The following is a 21195-nucleotide window of genomic DNA, read 5'->3' as shown; positions in this document are numbered from 1 at the left end:
TGGACAATGTACACCATGCGTATCCCGTATATCTGACTAATAAAACTTGAAGCCAGTCTAAACCCCTGGAGAGAGCCGTTAACTCAGCATCTACATTAGTTTAACTGGAGGAATAGTATAGCATTAGCCGCAGCTAATAAAGGTCTTTATAAATGCTCTACACTGTCATAGGCTGGATAAGTCTGTGAGGGGGAATATGACAACAGTGTTTCTTTTTAAAAACATTTTACCTTTATTTTACTAGGCAAGTCAGTTAAGAACAAATTCTTATTTTCAATGACGGCCTAGGAACAGTGGGTTAACTGCCTGTTCAAGGGAAGAACGACAGATTTTGTACCTTGTCAGCTCGGGGATTTGAACTTACGTTACTAGTCCAATGCTCTAACCACTAGGCTACCCTGCCGCCCGTTGAGGAGAATAAAGGGAATGTTGTGTTGATTTTAAGTGAACATTTCACTGTTTCTAGTTGGTGCTTCAAACGGGTAGTGTTGCGAATCAACAAACGGTACCTTTTTTTAGTCTCAAAGGTTAATGAAATGATACTACAGGTCTCTATCTGAAACACTCCCTCCCTCCTCCTCTCCAGAGGGGCAGTCTGACCATCCTGCTGTGTGGTGAGGTCGGTCTGGTCGGGGCTCTGGAGCTGTTCTTCCACAACGGCTTCAAGTCCGCCCGCCTCTTCCAGAAGACTGTCTTTGTCTGGGACTTTGTGGGTGAGTGGCCTACCTACACACCGCTGCCTCCATCTAGTGGAATGACCTAGAAATACCACACATTTCTCCCTCCGTATGATGCATTGAGATGGATTCAGGGGTTATTCTTCTTCTATGAAGGTGCTAAACGTGCACCCGCTGTCCATCTTTATGGTAGGATTCTAGATCTTTGTGATAGGCTTCCCTCTAGTGGTGAAAACTAGGATATCGCATACTGTACTTCCCCAATGGAAATAAAGTAGTCCATTTAAAAAGTCCCTTTGATACTCAAAGTAACCCTGCAGGTAGCTGCTTCAGCTGTCGTATGAAACGGCTGCTTCATCCTCTTATTAATATTCATAACACAGCTTTTGACTGATATGATGAAGGATATGAGGAGAGGATGGTTTCCATAGAGCACTTTACTTGTACAGATCAAAGGTTCAAATACAACAGAGGGAGAAAGAGTGAACCCCTGTAGACTAGACATACTCTTTTAGCTCTAAATCAATCAATCCAAAAAATGTGTGTGTGTATGTATATATATATATATAAAGCTCTTTTTAGCAGTTGTTACAAGGTTCTTCTACAGTAGACCCTACCTCCATGTCTCCTCTTCCTGTTCTCCTCCTCTGCTCCCACCTGCCTAACATATCTCCTCCTCTCCCCCTCTACAGAGAAGGCGGTGGCTTACATGGAGTCAGCAGACCAGATGGGGGACATGCAGGAGACTGCTGAGCCCCTGGGCCTGACCTGTGTCTCTCTCTGTCACTATGTCAGTGCCATCAACTCCTCGCCCAGGAACATTGGCAAGGACGGCAAGTTCCAGCTGCTTGTCTGCCTGGGGGCCAGGTGAGGGCGCCACTCACACACAGTGAGACAGAGGCGGGGCTGCTGAACTGTGCTGTAGTTGTTATTGGCACAAAGCATCCAGAGGGCTGTATTGGGAATCAACATCACACTTCTGAAAAGTCTCATTGGTGACATGGAACCAGCTGTTTAGCAAACATACTCCTAATGATCTTCTCTCTCTCTCGCTCCTATCTATCTATGTAGAGATCGTCTGCTGATTCAGTGGCTCCCTCTGTTGGTGGAGTGTCCAGTGATCCAGCGGATGTACGAGGAGTCTGCTCTGCTGCGGGACCGGACCACAGTCAACGCTCTCATCGCTGTCCTGCAGACCCTCCACGACTTCCCCATCACCCTGGAGGCCTCGCTTGTCAAGGGCATCGACCTTTAACCCTTACCGCACAGCCTGCTGGGAAACCACCCAGCCCGTGACTACATTACCCACAAACCCTTGCTCGGTTCCCTTTTGCCCTTTCACTGTTGTTGTTGTTGAGGCATGCTTCAGCTGATTCACTCTGGGAAAAGTCACCTCATAGGGAGGAAGTAGGAAGTGAGGACTATGTAAAGAGACGAGATGGTTCGCTACCAAAGCAATCGATTCCACTGCTGCAGAGCAGAAGCTTGGGCTTTGGATCATTGAGTGATGATGCAGTATTATTATTACGTAGTTTGTGGTTTTGAAAACGATCCTTTTTGATATTTAGTAAGAAGGGACCGTTTTTAAAGAAAACCCATGGATGTTCCACTATGTGCTAGATGTGTGTAGCCCACTGTAGGTAGCTCTTCAATGGACACTTAGCCTGTGTGATGGAGATCCTATCTCTCTGTCTGCTGGATCCTGCTCCAACTTCAGCTAGCGTTAGCAAGCATGCCTGTGGATCATAGTCAGCCAGGAAAAAGGAAACCAAAACAGAAGGTGACTGTTTGCCCCTGCTGCCTCTCCATAGTCTCTGCACTAGGAATATCTGTGGGTGAAACCTCATCATTTGGATGAAGATGACAACAAAGGAAAGGAGAACTGGATTCATCTGCTTTCAGCACTACACTGAGGTGTGTGTAACACAGATTTTTGATTGGATGTTGGCTCATTTCTCTGTTGGACTGGATTCACCTACTGTGTTGGACTGAACATTTGCTCTGCTTTGAGATTGGCTAGCAGATCTTGGTGGACACAACCACTGCACTGGATTGGATAAGTCTTTCCTAGGAGGACAGCGGCTTTTCTAGGGTTGCGTGGACATTCCAACCAAATTACCGGCATTGACCTGACCCTATTTCAAACTGCGTGTGTGCGTGTGTATGTACAGAGTGTCCAAAACCATTAAGAACACCTTCCTAATATTGAGATTTGGGGCACCTCCCCCTTTTGCCCTCAGAACAGCCTGAATTCATCGGGGCATGGACTATACAAGGCGTGAAATGTTCCACATGTTGACTACAATGCTTCCCACAGTTGTCAAGTTGGCTGGATGTCCTTTGGGTGGTGGACCATTCTTGATACACATGGGAAACTGTTGAGCGTGAAAAACCCAGCAGTATTGCAGTTCTTGACACGAACCAGAGCGCCTGGCACCTGCTACCATACCTTCAAAGAACTGTAAATATTTTGTCTTGCACATTCACCTTCTGAATTGCACACGTATATAATCCATATCTCAATTGTCTCAAGGCTTAAAAATCATTGTTTAACCTGTTTCTTCCCCTTTATCTACACTGATTGAAGTGGATTTAACAAGTGACATCAATAAGGGATCATAGCTTTCACCTGGATTCACCTGGTCAGTCTGTCATGGAAAGAGCAGGTGTTGGTAATGTTTTGTACACTCAGTGAATGTCTTCTGTTATTTTTACATTATGAATTGTAATGGTCAATGAATTCAATTTCATCCTGGTTTCTGTCATGCACAGTTTGTGTGTGTGTGTGTGGTCTGTCAGATCTGTGTGATTATTGATCTCAAATTGACATTTTAGGACAGTTTCCTAATCTTGACAAGCATCACTGTGTGGTATTGAAATGTTCCAGCCCCTTATTTAATGTGATTCATGTGAAATACAGTGGAATATAAAACAATTGCAATAAGAACCTAACCATACGACCCCTAATGATGTATTTATCATAAATGCCTCAAACCTTCCTATGATAAGTGGTTCTTTTCTGTGTTAACTCCTTCTGGGACTATTTCTAGCTGGTTGTATTTTTCAATCTAAAATAGATCTCTTGCCACTTTTTCAATCAACCTTGATGAACATGTTCCTATATTTCTGTAACAACAAGTGTAAATATGACGTTTATGCATGTGTACTAAAAAAAGGGTGATCAAAATACCAGACAATGGATTTGAACCCAACCAAAAGGGAAAACAACTGACAGATTCCTAATCACAATTTTAACTCAGTGTTTCAACCACAGTACTTATGGTTTGTTTTTTTCTCCAGTATTAACCCAGAAAAGGACAGAGCATTTGTTTTTAATGTTCTGATTTGATGTATTTATTCTTAGAAACTGTGGTAGTGATCAAGAAACTTTGAGACACTGTTTGCGACCGGGGCAAAGAGCCACCTGTGAAATATTTGGACATTTCATTCTGTATGTTGATCCTTGTGACTTTCCTTCTGTAACATTCACAGTTTGGTCCTGCGACTAGGTTCCTACTGTCTTATGTATCACGGATTCCAACAATAACAAACCTATCTACCTGTATGTATAAGAAGCCACAAACGTAGGAGGATGATCGACCATATGTATAGGTGTTTTTAGTGCATTGCTGTGAGAAAGGTGTCTGTCTAGTGGAGAGAGAATAGGGTCCCTCTTTGCATCTCCTAAAGTGCTTACTTCATGCGGTGTGCTCTGCTATTCGGCTGTATACTTTCTCTTAACACACTGCTACAGCTAGACTCATTCAGTAGTCCTGTACTTTACTTCTGTCTTTGTTACATAAACCTGTGTGACACCCCCCCCCCCCCCCCCCGTCCTAATGTTACCAGGTAGGCAATGCGACTACTGAACCTTTTCTTTCCCACAAGTGCAGACGTAAACTGTATGTCCAGTGGGAGGAGATCATGTAATGAATGGAGTCCTATGTCCATATAAGAGTCAATGATCACTGTTCTGTTCTGATATTTATGATGCGCTTCATTAAACATTTGCTCAATATGTTAAACTGTTTAGTGCGTGTGTGTGTGTGTGTGTGTGCGCGCCCAGCCCTCAGGTAAAAATACATGTCCATTGTGATACTGAATCACCTCTATGGTTGGAGATGACATCTGATCCTCATGAGAATTCAATGGTAAACAATTTAACGTTTTACTCATTGAGCAACTTCTGATTCCTGTTTCACTACCAAAACAATTATTTTTTAAATACATCCTGTTATTTTACGACTATTTTCTAGTTGAATTACATTTTCATTTTTTGTTTATTGCATTTTTACTACTTATTTCAAAATACGCATTATTTACTGTTTTTTCCTTCAAAATAATAGTCTAACGATCTACTGTGCTCCACGTACCACACGTAGCCTACCTACAGACATGCTGCCACTATATTTTTTAGTAGTCACGCCTCCTTTCTTCGATTCACAGCGCACAGATTTCAACTGGACCCCCCCCATTTCCCGCGTAATTCCCCTCCTTGTATGGGCAAAACAATGCAGACGCAGTCCAAACGTCAGTTTCGTATGTAAATTGGTTTGATTGAAGAAAATCAGAAAATGGTGGAGTTGCCAAACGCGCATGCGTAAACATTTATAATACTCCTGGGAGAATCGCAAATGTGCGCTCCTCGCGTCCTCTCTTGCTCTCCTCAAAACCCATTGGATGAGAAAGCCAGAGGTCTCGTCCCTCCGACATTTTCCTCCAATGGGTTTTGAAAAGGAGGTGAGGAGAGAGGACGCGAGTTAATACATTTGAGATTCTCCCCCAGACACGCATGTAAAACGGAAACATCCGAACGGTGTATTCATTGTTACATGCGTTTAAATAGCCTACTAACGACGTCTTTTATCATATTTACAACTCATTCATCATTGACTGTAACTCAAGGTAAGGACATTACTTTGACAAACAGACAACCAATTATATTTAAAATAATCTTCACACTATGTGCTGAAGTTATTCGAGGATGTAGGCTATTTAACGTGGTTAAATATATCGGTAAGCTATGAAAACCTTTTTTTTAATATCCTAAATTGTTTTGAACTTTTTGATGAGTTAACTAATGTGTTTTACTTCAGTGTTTGGCAGCCAATGACAAGCACTGGGAATTGTATTCGTGTTAATATGCGCGCTCCTTTCTTCTGCTTGGCATTTGGTGTCCGGTGACAAGGAATGCTCACATTCCTAGATCAGGACTAGTCCTACAAATGTTTGTTTCTGTGCAACTCAACCATTGTAACCCGCACTGTTTTAATTTAGTTAGATGTATTGTTTTTTCAGTTAACTTATTGATGTTATGTAGGCTGGTTTCGTTTTCAAAATACCCCATACTTCCGCATCAACAAAACCTTACATGCAAACGGTGTAGGCTATTTGACTGCGAGTTAACAATTTCGTTGTGATTTATCAAATGACAATTCCAATCTGAGTGCAAGACTGGGTGTCGTTTGAGTGACATGTGGGTGTGTGGCTCTGCGCCAAACATGCCACTGGGTCTCCTTTCAATATTGTTCAACCCTGGAACTTGTTTGCATACATCGACTGTTCGGGTCTTATATCCTTTATTTCACACTTGTATTAATACAATTCCTAAATGTAAGTAGCAAACAGCTTCTCTGAAAATGTGCATGTTTACAGTCCGGTTATGAGTTTGGAACCTTCCCATTGACGCATAATTATTCGGGAAACAGAGACTTAGTCATGCAGAAAGATGCGGTGTTAAGTGACACTTTGTATCAAGTAGTTGTTTTACGAACTCTTTGAAGCAGCATTCGTACTCGTAAGCTGGTCAAATTGTGTCTTAATATGGATGCTGCGTGGGAACCAGAGGGGACCATGCTTTCTCCGTGGGTGGTAATGATCGATGTACATTTTCGACGCATGTAGGGCTTTTAAACAAACAAACAAAATATTCAATAAACCAGTCGGCAATGCAGTGGTTGTTACATTTGATCTAATTATTGATGAAGAAAACGATTCAAAGCAGATATTTTGATCGTAGTAAATTTCGCAAGCAACACCACGGGTTCAGTGTACAGTCGGCACCATGCCGCCCGCCTGCATCCTTCGAAGCATGTTGCCATTTTCGAGTTAGGCAATAGGCCCTACGTCAGAGCTGGTATTATACAATCGTTTGTGCTGTTCAAGATTTACGACCAGTCCCACTGACCATATTTATGGCTTTTACGGTGTGATATTTGTTGTTTCTAAGTAGGCTATTCAGTTCACCGTCTTTAGCTTAACATTTTTGCATGATGAAACACAGCCTCAATCACGATGTATCAACTCCCTTTTATCGATTTTCATATCATAATCGGCTCTGTGACCACTGACATTTGAGCATCACATGGATGCTGCCACATGCCCGCAACCCTGCCATAGGGTGTCAGGACCACATGGCTTTTCGTTGCATCAGCACTGCGGTTGCATAACAGCGTCGCTGTACATGGCCAGGCTGTCCTGTTCTGGTCTCATTGACGTGATGACGGATATCCTAGTTCTCTGTCTGGGATGCAATGCTAGCGTTAAGGGGGCTCGTCTCCACAGCATTGTGTGACGCAGGCCTATGACTGTATATTATGTTCATAGTAATGCATGAACAGGGCCATATCCATGTACTGCTTTTCTATACAACTAAAACACTCCAGAATGCTGTTTGGAGAACAGCAAAAATGACTCCATCCATTATCTTGGCTGCTGTAGGTTGTTTCACCTCAGTCAATCTACAAATACAGCTTATTAGCTATACAATTGTAATGTTAAGCTGGGAAATGTGAGAAATTATTCATACTTTAGCATCGGATGAAATTAGAATTTATTACATTTTATACAACTGTATTTATTGATTGCATTTTAATGTAGGCCTATAAGGGAAGATATTTGAATTTAAAACATGTTTTTTTAAGCTTTTAACTTTTTTGAGAATATTATTTAGATTCTCAGGGGACCGCCCCAAATGAGGCACTGACTCCCAAGTTTTGGATCCACTGTACTAACCTCTGAGTGCATCCTCTCTGTCTTTGCGTTCTCTTGCATGCAATTGCACATGCCTCAGCCACACCACTTTCTCTCAGTAGCCTACTTACTCTCTTTATAGCAAAGTTATGAGGACTTAGTAGTAGGGTTGCAAAGGGTCAGAAACTTTCCAGAAAATGTCCATGGGAAGTTAAGCCAGGGAATTTTGCAAAAATGTATCCAAAAAGTTAGTTTATAACAGTGAATTTTTGTTGTGGGATACATAAGGCAATTCTAGGTCTTGTGGCATATTCTAGTTAAACGATCCCCAATTGCAACCCTCTGCATGCACAGTGCATTCTTCCATCATATGTACAGCTGATTCTCAAGATCTTGCAGACAATGATATGCTATTGAGCCCACACTACTGCACTGGAGGACTACATGCTTTCTGGTAAGTTTTGATTACGATACTGGGTGGGGTGAATATATTTTGACAATTTTTTTTTTCTTAACTAGCAAAGTGTGTTTTGATCATTTATAACTTAACAATTTCTGCTAGTTAGATTTTTCTACCATGTGGGTTTTAGCTTGCTTGAGCCTGAAACCATGCGTGTTAATTCACCGGTTTCCATGCATGTTTCATTTTAAAACGTTTATCTTACAAAGGAGTTGTTTAATCTAACTGCTTAACTATTTATCTGTACATGGAATTGTATTTGAGTTTATTAAAACTTTTTTGTCTTTTTACAGAAATGCCACAGGCACTGATGTGTGGCGACATTTCACTGCAGCTAATATAGAAGGAAAGCTGTGTACATTTGCAAATGCTGTGTGAAATCATATGTGAAAGATGCAGAATCATCTGGCCAAGTGCATAAAGTTCCCCCAGCGCTCACAACAAGCAACCTCTGACAAAGTCCCTCTACTTCTATTCAAGGTGAAAATGATGAATCAGACAGACACCTTAACGATAGCAACAGCTCATGGTCCTCCTGGAATCAGAAGTTTGTTTGACTCAATGGAGGAACGTAGTCAGAGAAATGCTGATGAATGTCTTGCTTGAACTGTGTATGCAACTGGTTCACCTCTGATGCTCACAGACAATGTGTATTGGAAGAGATTTCTGAAAGTTCTTTGCCCAGCATACACCCCTCCAACCAGACATGCTTTTTCATTCATTGGCTGGTTGCAGAGTTCAAGTGAAGGTCAAGCAAATCATAGAGAAAGTGGACTGTATAGTAAACACCTCTGATGTGTGGTCGAATGCTGGTGGGCAAGGAATAATTGACTACATCATATCCACCCAACCAGTATTTTACAAGAGCACAGACACAAGGGACAACAGACATCAGTCTTTACATTGCAGATGAGCTGAAGGCAGTCATCAATGACCTTGGACCACAGAAGGTATTTTCACTGGTGACGGACAATGCTGCGAACATGAAGGCGGCTTGGTCTAAAGTGGAGGACTCCTTCCCTCACATCACACCCATTGGCTGTGCTGCTCCTACATTGAATCTGCTCCTCAAGGACATCATGGCACTGAAGACAATGTATACACTCTACACGATAGGAAAGGAAATGGTTAGTTATGTGAAGGGTCATCAAGTTATAGCCGCAATCTACCTCACCAAGCAAAGTGAGAAAAATAAGATCACCACATTGAAGCTGCCTAGCAACACCTGTTGGGGTGGTGTTGTCATCATGTTTGACAGTCTCCTGGAGGGGAAGGAGTCTCCAAGAAATGGCCGAATCAGTCTGCCAATATGCACAGCCCCATCAAGAGGATCCTCCTGGATGATGCGTTTTGGGAGAGGGTGGTAAAGCAGCAAACTTCCTGAAACCTATAGCAGTAGCCATTGCACGGATTGAGGGAGACGATGCCATCCTGTCTGATGTTCAGACTCTGCTTGAAGATGTAACAGAAGAAATTAAGCGTGAAGACTTCTGCCTGAAGCCCATACATGCCGCAGCGTATATGTTGGACCCTAAGTATGCTGGCAAGAGCATCCTGTCTGGTGCAGGCTTATGGTGTCATCGCTACTGTGTTTTGGCACCTTGGTCTGGATGAGGGCAAGGTTCTTGGCATTCTGGCGAAGTACACTTCCAAGCAAGGGCTTTGGGACGGAGATGCAATATGGCAGTCTTGCCATCATATCTCATCAGCCACCTGGTGGAAGGGACTGTGGCCCTGAGGCTCTTTCCCCTGTTGCCTCCAAATCCCACCAACCTCAGCGAGCAACTGGTCCTTGTTTTTAGAACACACACACCAAAGCACGCAGCAGGCTGACCAATACAAGGGTTGAAAATTTGTTGGCCATCTGGGAAAATTTGAGGCTTTTTTGAGCCTGACAATGAGCCATCCTCAAGGTTGGAAAGGGACGGTGAAGTTGAGGCCTCAGTCTGTTCAAGAGGTGGACGTCCAGGGAGAAGACATGGAAGCCTGAGAGGAAGACAGCCAAAGCTTTAGTTTCTAGACTATCATTTTAAAAACGTTTTTGGGAGATGTGATGGATCATGGATCATTCAACATTCCCCTTTGTTCAGTGAGATCATCCCATGTGAAGAGTCAACTCATCTGAATCAAGTTCAATTTGTAACTAAACAATTTTTTTATTTCTATTGGAAGGATTTAATCATTTGCAATGATGTCTACTTATGAGAATGTTTGTTTGTCTCCATATGGTACATGGATCCAGTGCATAAAACATCGTCATTTAAATGGTATTAATATTCATTTGCATATATTCCCACAGAAAGTTTCCACCTCTGAATATTCCCAAAAATGTGCAACCCTACTTAGTTTGTGTGTGTATATATACTGCTCAAAAAAATAAAGGGAACACTAAAATAACACATCCTAGATCTGAATGAAATATTCTTATTAAATACTTTTTTCTTTACATAGTTGAATGTGCTGACAACAAAATCACACAAATTATCAATAGAAATCAAATGTATCAACCCATGGAGGTCTGGATTTGGAGTCACACTCAAAATTAAAGTGGAAAACCACACTACAGGCTGATCCAACTTTGATGTAATGTCCTTAAAACAAGTCAATGAGGCTCAGTAGTGTGTGTGGCCTCCACGTGCCTGTATGACCTCCCTACAACAACGCCTGGGCATGCTCCTGATGAGGTGGCGGATGGTCTCCTGAGGGATCTCCTTCCAGACCTGGACTAAAGCATCCGCCAACTCCTGGACAGTCTGTGGTGCAACGTGGAGTTGGTGGATGGAGCGAGACATGATGTCCCAGATGTGCTCAATTGGATTCAGGTCTGGGGAACGGGCGGGCCAGTCCATAGCATCAATGCCTTCCTCTTGCAGGAACTGCTGACACACTCCCGCTACATGAGGTCTTGCATTAGGAGGAACCCAGGGCCAACCACACCAGCATATGGTCTCACAAGGTGGTCTGAGGATCTCATCTCAGTACCTAACGGCGGTCAGGCTACCTCTGGCGAGCACTTGGAGGGCTATGCCACCCCACACCATGACTGACCCACTGCCAAACCGGTCATGCTGGAGGATGTTGCAGGCAGCAGAACGTTCTCCACGGCGTCTCCAGACTCACGTCTGTCACATGTGCTCAGTGTGAACCTGCTTTCATCTGTATAGAGCACAGGGCGCCAGTGGCAAATTTGGCAATCTTGGTGTTCTCTGGCAAATGACAAACGTCCTGCACGGTGTTGGGCTGTAAGCACAACCCCCACCTGTGGACGTCGGGCCCTCATACCACCCTCATGGAGTCTGTTTCTGACTGTTTGAGCAGACACATGCACATTTGTTGCCTGCTGGAGGTCATTTTGCAGGGCTCTGGCAGTGCTCCTCCTGCTCCTCCTTGCACAAAGGTGGATGTAGCGGTCCTGCTGCTGGGTTGTTGCCCTCCATGTCTCCTGATGTACTGGCCTGTCTCCTGGTAGCGCCTCCATGCTCTGGACACTACGCTGACAGACACAGAAAACCTTCTTGTCTTGCTAATTGCCTATAATTTCCACCTGTTGTCTTCCATTTGCACAACAGCATGTGAAATGTATTGTCAATCAGTGTTGCTTCCTAAGTGGACAGTTTGATTTCACAGAAGTGTGATTGACTTGGAGTTCGATTGTGTTGTTTAAAGTGTTCCCTTTATTTTTTTGAGCAGTGTATATTCCACAGTTGAAGTTTACATACACTTAGGTTGGAGTCATTAAAACTTGTTTTAAGTCAATTAGGACATCTACTTTGTGCATGACACAAGTAATTTTAACAATTGTTTACACAGATTATTTCACTTATAATTCACTATCACAATTCCAGTGGGTCAGAAGTTTACATACACTAAGTTGACTGCCTTTAAACAGCTTGGAAAATTCCAGAAAATTATGTTATGGCGTTAGAAGCTTCTGATATGCTAATTGACATAATTTGAATCAATTGGAGGTGTACCTGTGGATGTATTTCAAGGCCTACCTTCAAACCCAGTGCCTCTTCGCAAGTATAAACACCATGGGACCACACAGCCGTCATACTGCTCAGGAAGGAGACACGTTCTGTCTCCTAGAGATGAATGTACTTTGGTGCGAAAAGTGCAAATCAATCCCAGAACAACAGCAAAGGACCTTGTGAAGATGCTGGAGGAAACTGGTACAAAAGTATCTATATCCACAGTAAAACGAGTCCTATATTGACATAACCAGAAAGGCCGCTCCGCAAGGAAGAAGCCACTGCTCAAAAAACGCCATAAAGAAACCAGACTACGGTTTGCACATGGGGACAAATACTGTACTTTTTGGAGAAATGTCCTCTGGTCGGATGAAACAAAAATGGAACTGTTTTGCCATAATGACCATCGTTATGTTTGGATGGAAAAGGGGGAGTCTTGCAAGCCGAAGAACACCATCCCAACCGTAAAGCACGGGGGTGGCAGAATCATGTTGTGGGGGTGCTTTGCTGCAGGAGGGACTGGTGCACTTCACAAAATAGATGACATCATGAGGGAGGAAAATGACGTGGATATATTGAAGCAACATCTCAAGACATCAGTCAGGAAGCTAAAGCTTGGTTGCAAAGGGGTCTTCCAAATGGACAATGATCCCAAGCATACTTCCAAAGTTGTGGCTGATTTTTATTTTTACCATGATGTCAAGCAAAGAGGCATTGAGTTTGAAGGTAGTCCTTGAAATACATACACAGGTACACCTCAAATGATGTCAATTAGCCTATCGGAAGCTTCTAAAGCCATTACATTTTTCCAAGCTGTTTTAAGGCACAGTGAACTTAGTGTAATGTGAACTTCTGACCCACTAGAATTGCGACACAGTGAAATAATCTGTCAAACAATTGTCGGAAAATGACTTGTCATGCTCAAAGTAGATGTCCTAACAGACTTGCCAAAACTATAGTTGGTTAACAAAAAATTTGGAGTGGTTGAAAAACAAGTTTTTAATGACTCCAATCTGGGTGTTGTTAAACTTCTGACTTGAAGTGTGTGTGCAATAGATCTATATATCAGCTGGTATAGAAGTCTCTGCCAGCAGCTAGCCTCCTGACTGACATGTAAGAAACTACTTGCCACTTGTAGTCATTCTTCAAGAGTTGCTTTTGTTTGTTTGGACAGGAGTCGCAGGACAGTTTTTAAACTTTTCAAATTCGGAAAAATTAACAGTCCTTGTATGTAGTTTACAGCCATGTGTGTGAATTATGACGACTTCTTCCATGCTGTTGTGAACTGAACTCTCATGAGATGGTTCTAGGACTGTTAACTCTTATGAACAGTGGACCTTTTGAATAAAAACACTCAACCTACCTGTATAGTGTTGAATCAGTGAGTAAGCTATCCTCCATGAAATAGACAGGTGTGTCATCATAATCCTGGCCAGATTACATATCATATCCACAGATTATTACAAAGATATCTATGTAAGTTATCATTTGCTTAATTTCCCCCATCCTGTGTGTTCCAGATGTTTGGCTTCCATAAGCCCAAGATGTACCGGAGCCTAGGCGGTTGCTGTATCTGTCGGGCCAAGTCCTCCAGCTCCCGCTTCACCGACAGCAAGCGCTATGAGCGGGACTTTCACAGCTGCTTTGGGTGAGTGGACCACTCCTCTATACCCTGGCTCAGACCCAGACCCTGGGCAGATCTAGCTCTTAGCCTCACTCTGCAGCTTAACTCTGGGGGTAGAGAGGTCTGAGGCCTTCAGACTTTCTGTCAGATTTGGACAATACAGAAATTGTCATTGTTTTAGGATTCTTGTCAGTGTTCATTCTCATGACTATTAAGTCACTGTAATGCAATTAGATGTTCATTTCGTTTTGGAAACAGTTTTGTTTTAACTCCCAGTGCAATAACTTAAACTCCTTGGGTAAAATAATTATTTATCAAACTAGGACACATTTCCCTTTTCATCTCATTAAATAAGTATTTTTGTATGAAACCAGAATTGAAAGTTTTACGTCCTCACCTTGTCACTTTGCCTCTCCGCTATTGGCCGGGCCAGTATGCGTCGGTTCATTGCTATGGTAACCGGTGACGTAAGTCAACAGGAGAAGCGTTCTAGCAGAAAATAGCTCTGACCGACTCGCACTGACTGGAGCAGGGATCATAATAACCATACGCTGAGCTTCAAGGCTGTCATCATTCATTCTTTCTCCCCTATAATTTTCCCTCCAGGCTGAGTGAGGTGCGTTTTGGGGAGATCTGTAATGCCTGTGTTCTCCTGGTGAAAAGGTGGAAGAAACTCCCAGCTGGCTCCATAAAGAACTGGAATCACGTAAGGCCTCTCAGAATCCATCCATACTCCGTCCTACTCCCATCCACTCTCACTATTCCATATAAGTCTTAAACAACACTATTACTGGGAGTGACTGACGTAACACCTGTAGGCATATAATAACCGCTTTTCCTTAGCTACAGTACATTGTTTATTTGCTGCCCTATAGGCCACTCTATACATTTATGCAGTTACCTTGGAAGCAGACATCCACCCATCTGTCACTCAACCCTTCTCTCCCGTGTCACAGGTTGTTGATGCTAAAGGTTCCGGGTCGAGCTGGAAGATGACCGTGAGGTCCAAGAAGATGAATAGAGCCAGGCCAAGCCAGATCAGCCGAGTGCAGAAGGAGCTCAAGAGACTCAGTAAGCAGATGATACTCTGTGCTCGGCTATGCTGCCTTGTGCAGTGTTAACTTTTGGGTTTCAAAAGTAAATGGATCTCAACTCTTCTCTCCATTATTTGTCCTGCCTAAAGGGCTGTGAAACAAGAGACCTTGATTGATATTTCATATTACAGATGTTTACCTGTACCGTGCCTGCTATGTTATGAATAAGTTGAGATGAGTTTCTGATTGTGCCCTGCCCCCCACAGACTCTGACGCCCACAGCACCACCTCCAGTGCCTCCCCTGCCCATTCTCCCAGCTACAGCAACCAATCAGACGAGGGCTCGGACATGGAACTCTCACCTGGTGCCACCCACTCGCCAGTCTTCTCTTTCCTGGACCTCACCTACTGGAAAAGGTAATGGCTAGGATGGTGGAATCGGTCATTTATCAGGCCCCAAACGGACAGAAACTAATGAGGAACTACCTGAACTTTTCCAATGAGAAACCATTTTTCTGTTGCGAAGTGCCTTGCTACGGTGTACCCAAATGAACCCATGTTATACTCAACCAGTTTTGGTTCAGATGCTGTTATTCCTAATTTTAATGCATAATTAACTCCATAGCCCCATTTAATCCTCCTTCATGGCACATTTGTTTGGTTTGGTTTACTCTCTCACTATAGTGCTTTGCTGTCTTGACCGTCCTCTGTGGGTTTTAGGCAGAAGGTGTGCTGTGGCATCATCTACAAGGGACGCTTCGGAGAGGTACTCTTAGACCCCCACCTCTATAAGCCCTGCTGCCAGAAGAAACAACAGCATGAGCCAGAGGAGGAAGCACAGGCGAGCAGGGCGAACGTGATGAGCCCCACGCCACCGAACATCCCACTCACTCCCCCAGGTCAAAGATGAGGGGCGGAGGAACAGTGGGGATTTGATGTCATAATGTCTCACAGAGAAATCACATGACACTCTACAGAAGTCAGGTGGAGACCGTTGGGATTTTATGACGTTCTGGAGCGCTCTCAAGACAGTCTTCTGGGATTGCTTTCTATTCAAGGGCAGCTGGACTACTTCTAAAATGTTGCGTTCTGTACCAGGAGGGCAAGGTTTGTAATTTTACATCTGTTAACAATGATGGACTCTTGCCTCCCCCCTTCTCTCTGAGTGCTATGAGATTGTGAATATTCACAATTTGTTTTCAATATAAAATGCTGGATCCACTAAAGCTGTATGAGAAATGGAGACCTCTGGAACTGTACCTTTTTGTAGTAGGATAGAGCCATATCCATTAGGATAGAGAACAGCCTTCCACACTCTGCCTTCTCCTGTCCTGTACCCCATACACACACTGGGTCTGGTCACTTTCTGAAAGGATTTATTCTCTTTTATTTAGCTTGTCCTTCCCTTAATCAACATGGTCATTGATCAGACTCCTAATAAAGGGTAAAGCTGTAGAAATTTGGCAAAATCAATTTGTCAGAGGTGTGGGAAGCAATTCAGCTGTTTTTAAAAAAAAATCTGACCAGAGCCTTATTCTTTGAGGTTTCTTTGTTAAAGGGACACGTCTACACAACCAATGTCATATCCAGCCTTGATTGTGCACCGGGTGTACTCTCTGATATATTAATACTATACTCTTTCCAGTGCACAATTTAACATTTGATATTGTAATATGTAAGGCCAGTGATATTGTTCCGTGTCTTTGGATGTACATACAAAGCACATTCAAACGTTTGAGGGAGCCTATAGTGTGCCCTATAGCGCTCTCGATCGCCAGTCCTCACCTGAACCAATATAAGCTAAAAACCCACAAACTGACCTTGGAGCAGCACTTTTTGAACACTTCCTATCTCAGTCTACAGACCAGTTCCATTTAGTTTCCTAGCCCCTTAGAGCATATCTGAAGGTGACGGTATAGTGGACACTTATTTATTCCTTTTTAGTTCTTTGAACACAAACGGGGTTCCGGGAAGGGGCTATGGTGCTAAATGGAACAAGGCCTATGGACCCTCTTATGATGTCAAGAAAAGACTGGCGAGTGGGCCAACCAAAAAGCTTCCCTGGTTTTCTCCTATTGAGAATTTTGATGCCCTTTAATTGTGCTTTAAGTTTGCTGCCTTTCCAGAACTTTTCGAGTCCTGCGCGATAAGTTGTACAAATCCGTCTACATCTTTTGCATGATGTTAGTGGTGAAATAATAACACTATTTTCGTCTGCCACTTGGCCTCTGGCGCAAATACTGTACAGCTCTGAATATTTTTGTGTATATAAGGGGGGGGGGGGGGGCTACAATGTAATGAATAGATCGCAAAAAATATTGTTCTTAGTATTGTTATATATGTCTCATGGATATTGAGGGTGGTTCTATACAATTGTCAGTACATGACGTTAACCGAGAAAGCCCCTCCAACATCCCTCATGTAGGCTACTTTTGTCGTCACTTATTTCAAGAAATGTCTTTTCAAGTTCTGTACCTCCTGCCCTATCCACTACTGTTCATGTAATTTAAATATTCTTAAACCATGGTAATATTTTCTGAAACAGACATTTCATTTCTAAGCTTTTTATTCCCCATGTCAGTGAAATAGACTAGAGCCTGTATCAACATTGCATATTGGGGGGGTATTGTAGAGCTCTGTCCATGTATTTGTTCAGTTAGTATCTAGACGTGAAAGCTCACATGCCAAATTAACGCATACTCATTATTGTGTGAACTCGTGCTCAATTGATCGTATTTTATTCTCTGCATCTGGTTAATATTAGCACTGAGTGTACAAAACACTTCCTCTTTCCATGACCGACAGACCAGGTGAAAACTATGATCTCTTATTGTCACCTGTTAAGTACACTTCAATCAATGTAGATTACGGGGAAACAGGTTAAATAAGGATTTTTTTAAATCCTCGAGACAATTGAAATATAGATTGGGTATGTGTGTCATTCAGGGGGTGAATGGGTGAGACAAAAGATTAAAGTTTGTTTGAATGGGGTATGGTAGTAGGTGCCAGGTGCTCTGGTTTGTGTCAAGAACTGCAACGCTGCTGGGGTTTTCATGCTCAACAGGTTCCCGTGTGTATCAAGAATAGTCCACCAACCGAAGGACATCCAGCCAACTTGACACAACTATGGGAACTATTGGAGTCAACATGGGCCGGCATCCCTGTGGAAAGCTTTTGACTTCTTGTATAGTCCATGCCCTGAATAATTGAGGCTGTTCTGAGGGCAAAAGGAGGTGCAACTCAATATTAGGAAGGTGTTCCTAATGTTTTGTACTCTGTATGATGGCAGCTATTTCAACATACAGATGGTCACCATGGTTTGATCAAAGCTTTACTACAGAACCCTATTTGTAATGTATTTATGTATAAAGGCATCAGACATGGGACTATATATAAAAAGTGATGTTCCTTTAGATTCCTCTAATCTTCAGGTTTGATTGAATGTTAGGGAAAGTGGTCATTGCTCTGTTAATTTATTTGTATGCGCTTGTATAATTTTTTTGGGTTGTTTATTTTATAACTTTCTCCTGTAACTGTCATAAATTTGTTCTATTAAAGTAGAGGGCCAATAGTATTCAATTCACATTATGTAAAATGTTGCCATATACTGTGATATGGATTGTATCAAAACTATACTATTATTCATAGATTATGTTTGTAACCAAACTAGGTGTAATTCTCCTGAGATCTCCTATACGGCTGTAAAATGTGCTTATTGTATGTGGTAGTGCTACTCACGTGGTGGATATGCACTGTTATTTGTCTTGGAAAGTCCCAATTATTTCTCAAAACACATTTTTGTATTTTTATACACATTTGAATTTAAACTTGTTCATTAAATGTAGTTTGTCTAGTTTGGGAATCAGTCACATTTTTCTCAATCTCTGGAATATGCCTAATTGTTTTGAAATAAATGTATCTTTACACAAAAGCCATGAACCTTCTTGAAGCTTTGTCCCTTTTAATCCAAGGATACAATAGCATGGCTAAAAAGTACAACTTTAACTATAATGAAATTGAAAGAGGACGAGTACAATGATTGTACTTCCACTATACTGTCTGAACCAGCCATCATGAAGACGGTCTATATTAGCCATAGAATATTACTATCATACTGTATTATAAAGGTGTGTGTGTCATCGGGAGTAATCAAAAACCCAATAACGACCACCTGGAAAGAGGCAGGGCCATTCCTAGTATAAATGGTGCACACCTGCATTCATTAGGCCTCTTTCCACCAACCAAACTGGTTCAACAGAGTCCAAAAGGTGCTTGTATAGAAATGTAATGGCTGTGGTGTGTAGCCCAAATGTTTATATTGTTTGTATTTAACTACAATGTTGTTTCTAACTAAACATTCTAATTGGAGGCCATATTTAAAGCCTCAATTATTGCTATAGCCTGAGTGATGAACACTGATTGTTGCCAATTTTGTAGCAACCATGTAGAATCTTAAAAGTTCAAGTATATTTCCTTTATTGCCCACGAGAAGATGCCCTGTTTTGACATGGTTTGTGTTTTTATAGTAAAACCATCTGTCATCATCCTCAAACAAACCATGTTTTTCAGATCATATACATTTTTGAATAATGATGTATTGTGTGAAGTAGGCTAGTCTCTAGCTGTTTAGTTAACGGTAATCAACTGTCATATGCATTTAAGGGATATTTTTATTTTATTTTTTATGATTCACCAACCTTGTCTAGGTTGTTGACCAACTCTTCTCTACGGTGCCTCCACAGATGTTTCTGGCCAGCCCCTGAGTGGTAGTTTAAAAAGGTTTATGCAAATCATTCTACGTGTTCTGGAAAATTCAGAGGCATATTTGAATGATGTGGTAGTATTGAGTGAAATTTCCCAAGCAACGGTGAAGTACCTAGGAAAGGTGGTGGATACTCTTGGTTTTACAGGCTGATCAAGATGTTCGACTTGAGGGCCACCATAATGTATTTTAACACTAGGCCTACTTAATATGCATGTATTTGACAATGTCTGTAACTTATGTATGTCGCTGTGGGTGTTTGTCTTTATTTTTCGTTATTTGAACTGCAGTAGCCTAAGTCTGTCAACGTAATGTGTCGTTTTATGGAACTATATCTGTGGTAATCTTAAATTGGTGTCTAATTAAATCTGTAAAAATGAAGATTGTGTACTGTTATTTTGAACCTTGTGGGGGGTGGTGTGCTACACAGGGTTATTTTGATCACCTAAAGGAAGGGGAAGAGTTTGGGTCCCCCCCCCCTGGAAGTCAGGCCCCCTAGATATGGTGCCTTCAGAAAGTATTCACACCCCTTTACTTGTTCCACATTTTTGTTACAGCCTAACAAATGAAAAGCTAAAATGTCTTGCATCTAAGTAGTGAACCCCTTTCATGGTAAGCCCAAATAAGTTCAGTAGTAAAGATGTGCTTAATTTACACTGAACAAACATATAAGTGCAACATGTAAAGTGTTCCCGTGTTTCATGACCTGACAAAAAAAAAAAGTTCAATATGCACAAAAAGTGTATTTTTCTTGAGTACAAATTTGTTTACATCTCTGTTAGTGAGCATTTCTCCTTTGCAAAGATAATCCATCCACCTGACAGGTGTGGCATATCAACAAGCTGATTAAACCGCATGATCATTACACAGGTACACCTTGTGCTGGGGATAAAATGACACTTTAAAATGTGCAAATTATGGTGGAAAATAAGTCAATAACAAAAGTTTATCTCAATACTTTGTTATATACCCTTTGTTGGCAATGACAGAGGTCAAATGTTTTCTGTAAGTATTCACAAGGTTTTCACACTGTTGCTGGTATTTTGGCCCATTCCTCCATGCAGATCTCTAGAGCAGTGATGTTTTGGGGCTGTTGCTGGGCAACACAGACTTTCAACTCCCTCCAAAGATTTTCTATGGGGTTGAGATCTGGAGACTGGCTAGGACACTCCAGGACCTTGAAATGCTTCTTACGAAACCATTCCTTCGTTGCCCGGGCGGTGTGTTTGGGATCATTGTCATGCTGAAAGACCCAGCCACATTTCATCTTCAATGCCCTTGCTGACGGAAGGAGGTTTTCACTCAAAATCTGACGATACATGGCCCCATTCATTCTTTCCTTTACATGGATCAGTCGTCCTGGTCCCTTTGCAGAAAAACAGCCCCAAAGCATGATGTTTCCACCCCCATGCTTCACAGTAGGTATGGTGTTCTTTGGATGCAACTCAGCATTCTTTGTCCTCCAAACACGACGAGTTGGGTTTTTACCAAAAAGTTCTATTTTGGTTTCATCTGACCATATGACATTCTTCCAATCTTCTTCTGGATTATCCAAATGCTCTCTAGCAAACTTCAGACGGGCCTGGACATGTACTGGCTTAAGCAGGGGGACACGTCTGGCACTGCAGGATTTGAGTCCCTGGCGGCATAGTGTGTTACTGATGGTAGGCTTTGTTACTTTGTTCCCAGCTCTCT

The 21195-nt window shown here is 42.3% G+C and overlaps 2 protein-coding genes across 15 annotated transcripts in view; both read left to right on the top strand.

The window, feature by feature from the left end:
- LOC115133124 (DENN domain-containing protein 5B-like) overlaps positions 1-4702 on the top strand; it is a 76311-nt gene extending 71609 nt beyond the window's left edge. For all 12 annotated transcript variants that reach the window (XM_065021670.1, XM_065021678.1, XM_065021673.1 and 9 more), the window contains 3 exons: positions 587-713; positions 1370-1544; positions 1749-4702. In XM_065021670.1, coding sequence (XP_064877742.1) covers positions 587-713; positions 1370-1544; positions 1749-1932 — 486 coding nt within the window. In that variant the 3' untranslated portion in view covers positions 1933-4702. The remainder of the gene's footprint in view (positions 1-586; positions 714-1369; positions 1545-1748) is intronic.
- A 743-nt stretch (positions 4703-5445) lies between these two features.
- LOC115133123 (SIN3-HDAC complex-associated factor-like) lies at positions 5446-19881 on the top strand. 3 transcript variants are annotated; one of them, XM_065021669.1, is made up of 7 exons: positions 5446-5582; positions 8004-8589; positions 13601-13728; positions 14311-14410; positions 14661-14775; positions 15005-15155; positions 15459-19881. In XM_065021669.1, exons 2-7 carry the CDS (start codon positions 8503-8505, stop codon positions 15646-15648), a joined length of 771 nt encoding a protein of 256 aa, XP_064877741.1. In that variant the 5' UTR covers positions 5446-5582; positions 8004-8502; the 3' UTR covers positions 15649-19881. The 3 variants fall into 3 exon arrangements, with proteins under 3 accessions (XP_064877741.1, XP_029521891.1, XP_029521890.1); XM_029666030.2 differs by lacking the exon at positions 5446-5582 and having other exon boundaries at positions 5590-8103; positions 8403-8589; XM_029666031.2 differs by lacking the exon at positions 8004-8589 and having other exon boundaries at positions 5448-5582.
- The last annotated feature ends 1314 nt before the right edge of the window (positions 19882-21195 follow it).

This window comes from Oncorhynchus nerka, linkage group LG8 (assembly GCF_034236695.1).
Source record: "Oncorhynchus nerka isolate Pitt River linkage group LG8, Oner_Uvic_2.0, whole genome shotgun sequence".
Classification (NCBI taxonomy): Eukaryota; Metazoa; Chordata; class Actinopteri; order Salmoniformes; family Salmonidae; genus Oncorhynchus; species Oncorhynchus nerka.
This window is presented reverse-complemented; position numbering and strand designations above follow the sequence as displayed.

Excerpts from the sequence above, each read along its gene's own strand:
- LOC115133123 (XM_065021669.1), top strand. The coding sequence starts at position 8,503 with ATGCAGAATCATCTGGCCAAGTGCATAAAGTTCCCCCAGCGCTCACAA. Across the intron at positions 14,411-14,660 it reads CCATAAAGAACTGGAATCAC|GTTGTTGATGCTAAAGGTTC; the intron begins GTAAGGCCTCTC and ends CCCGTGTCACAG. Across the intron at positions 14,776-15,004 it reads GAAGGAGCTCAAGAGACTCA|ACTCTGACGCCCACAGCACC; the intron begins GTAAGCAGATGA and ends TGCCCCCCACAG.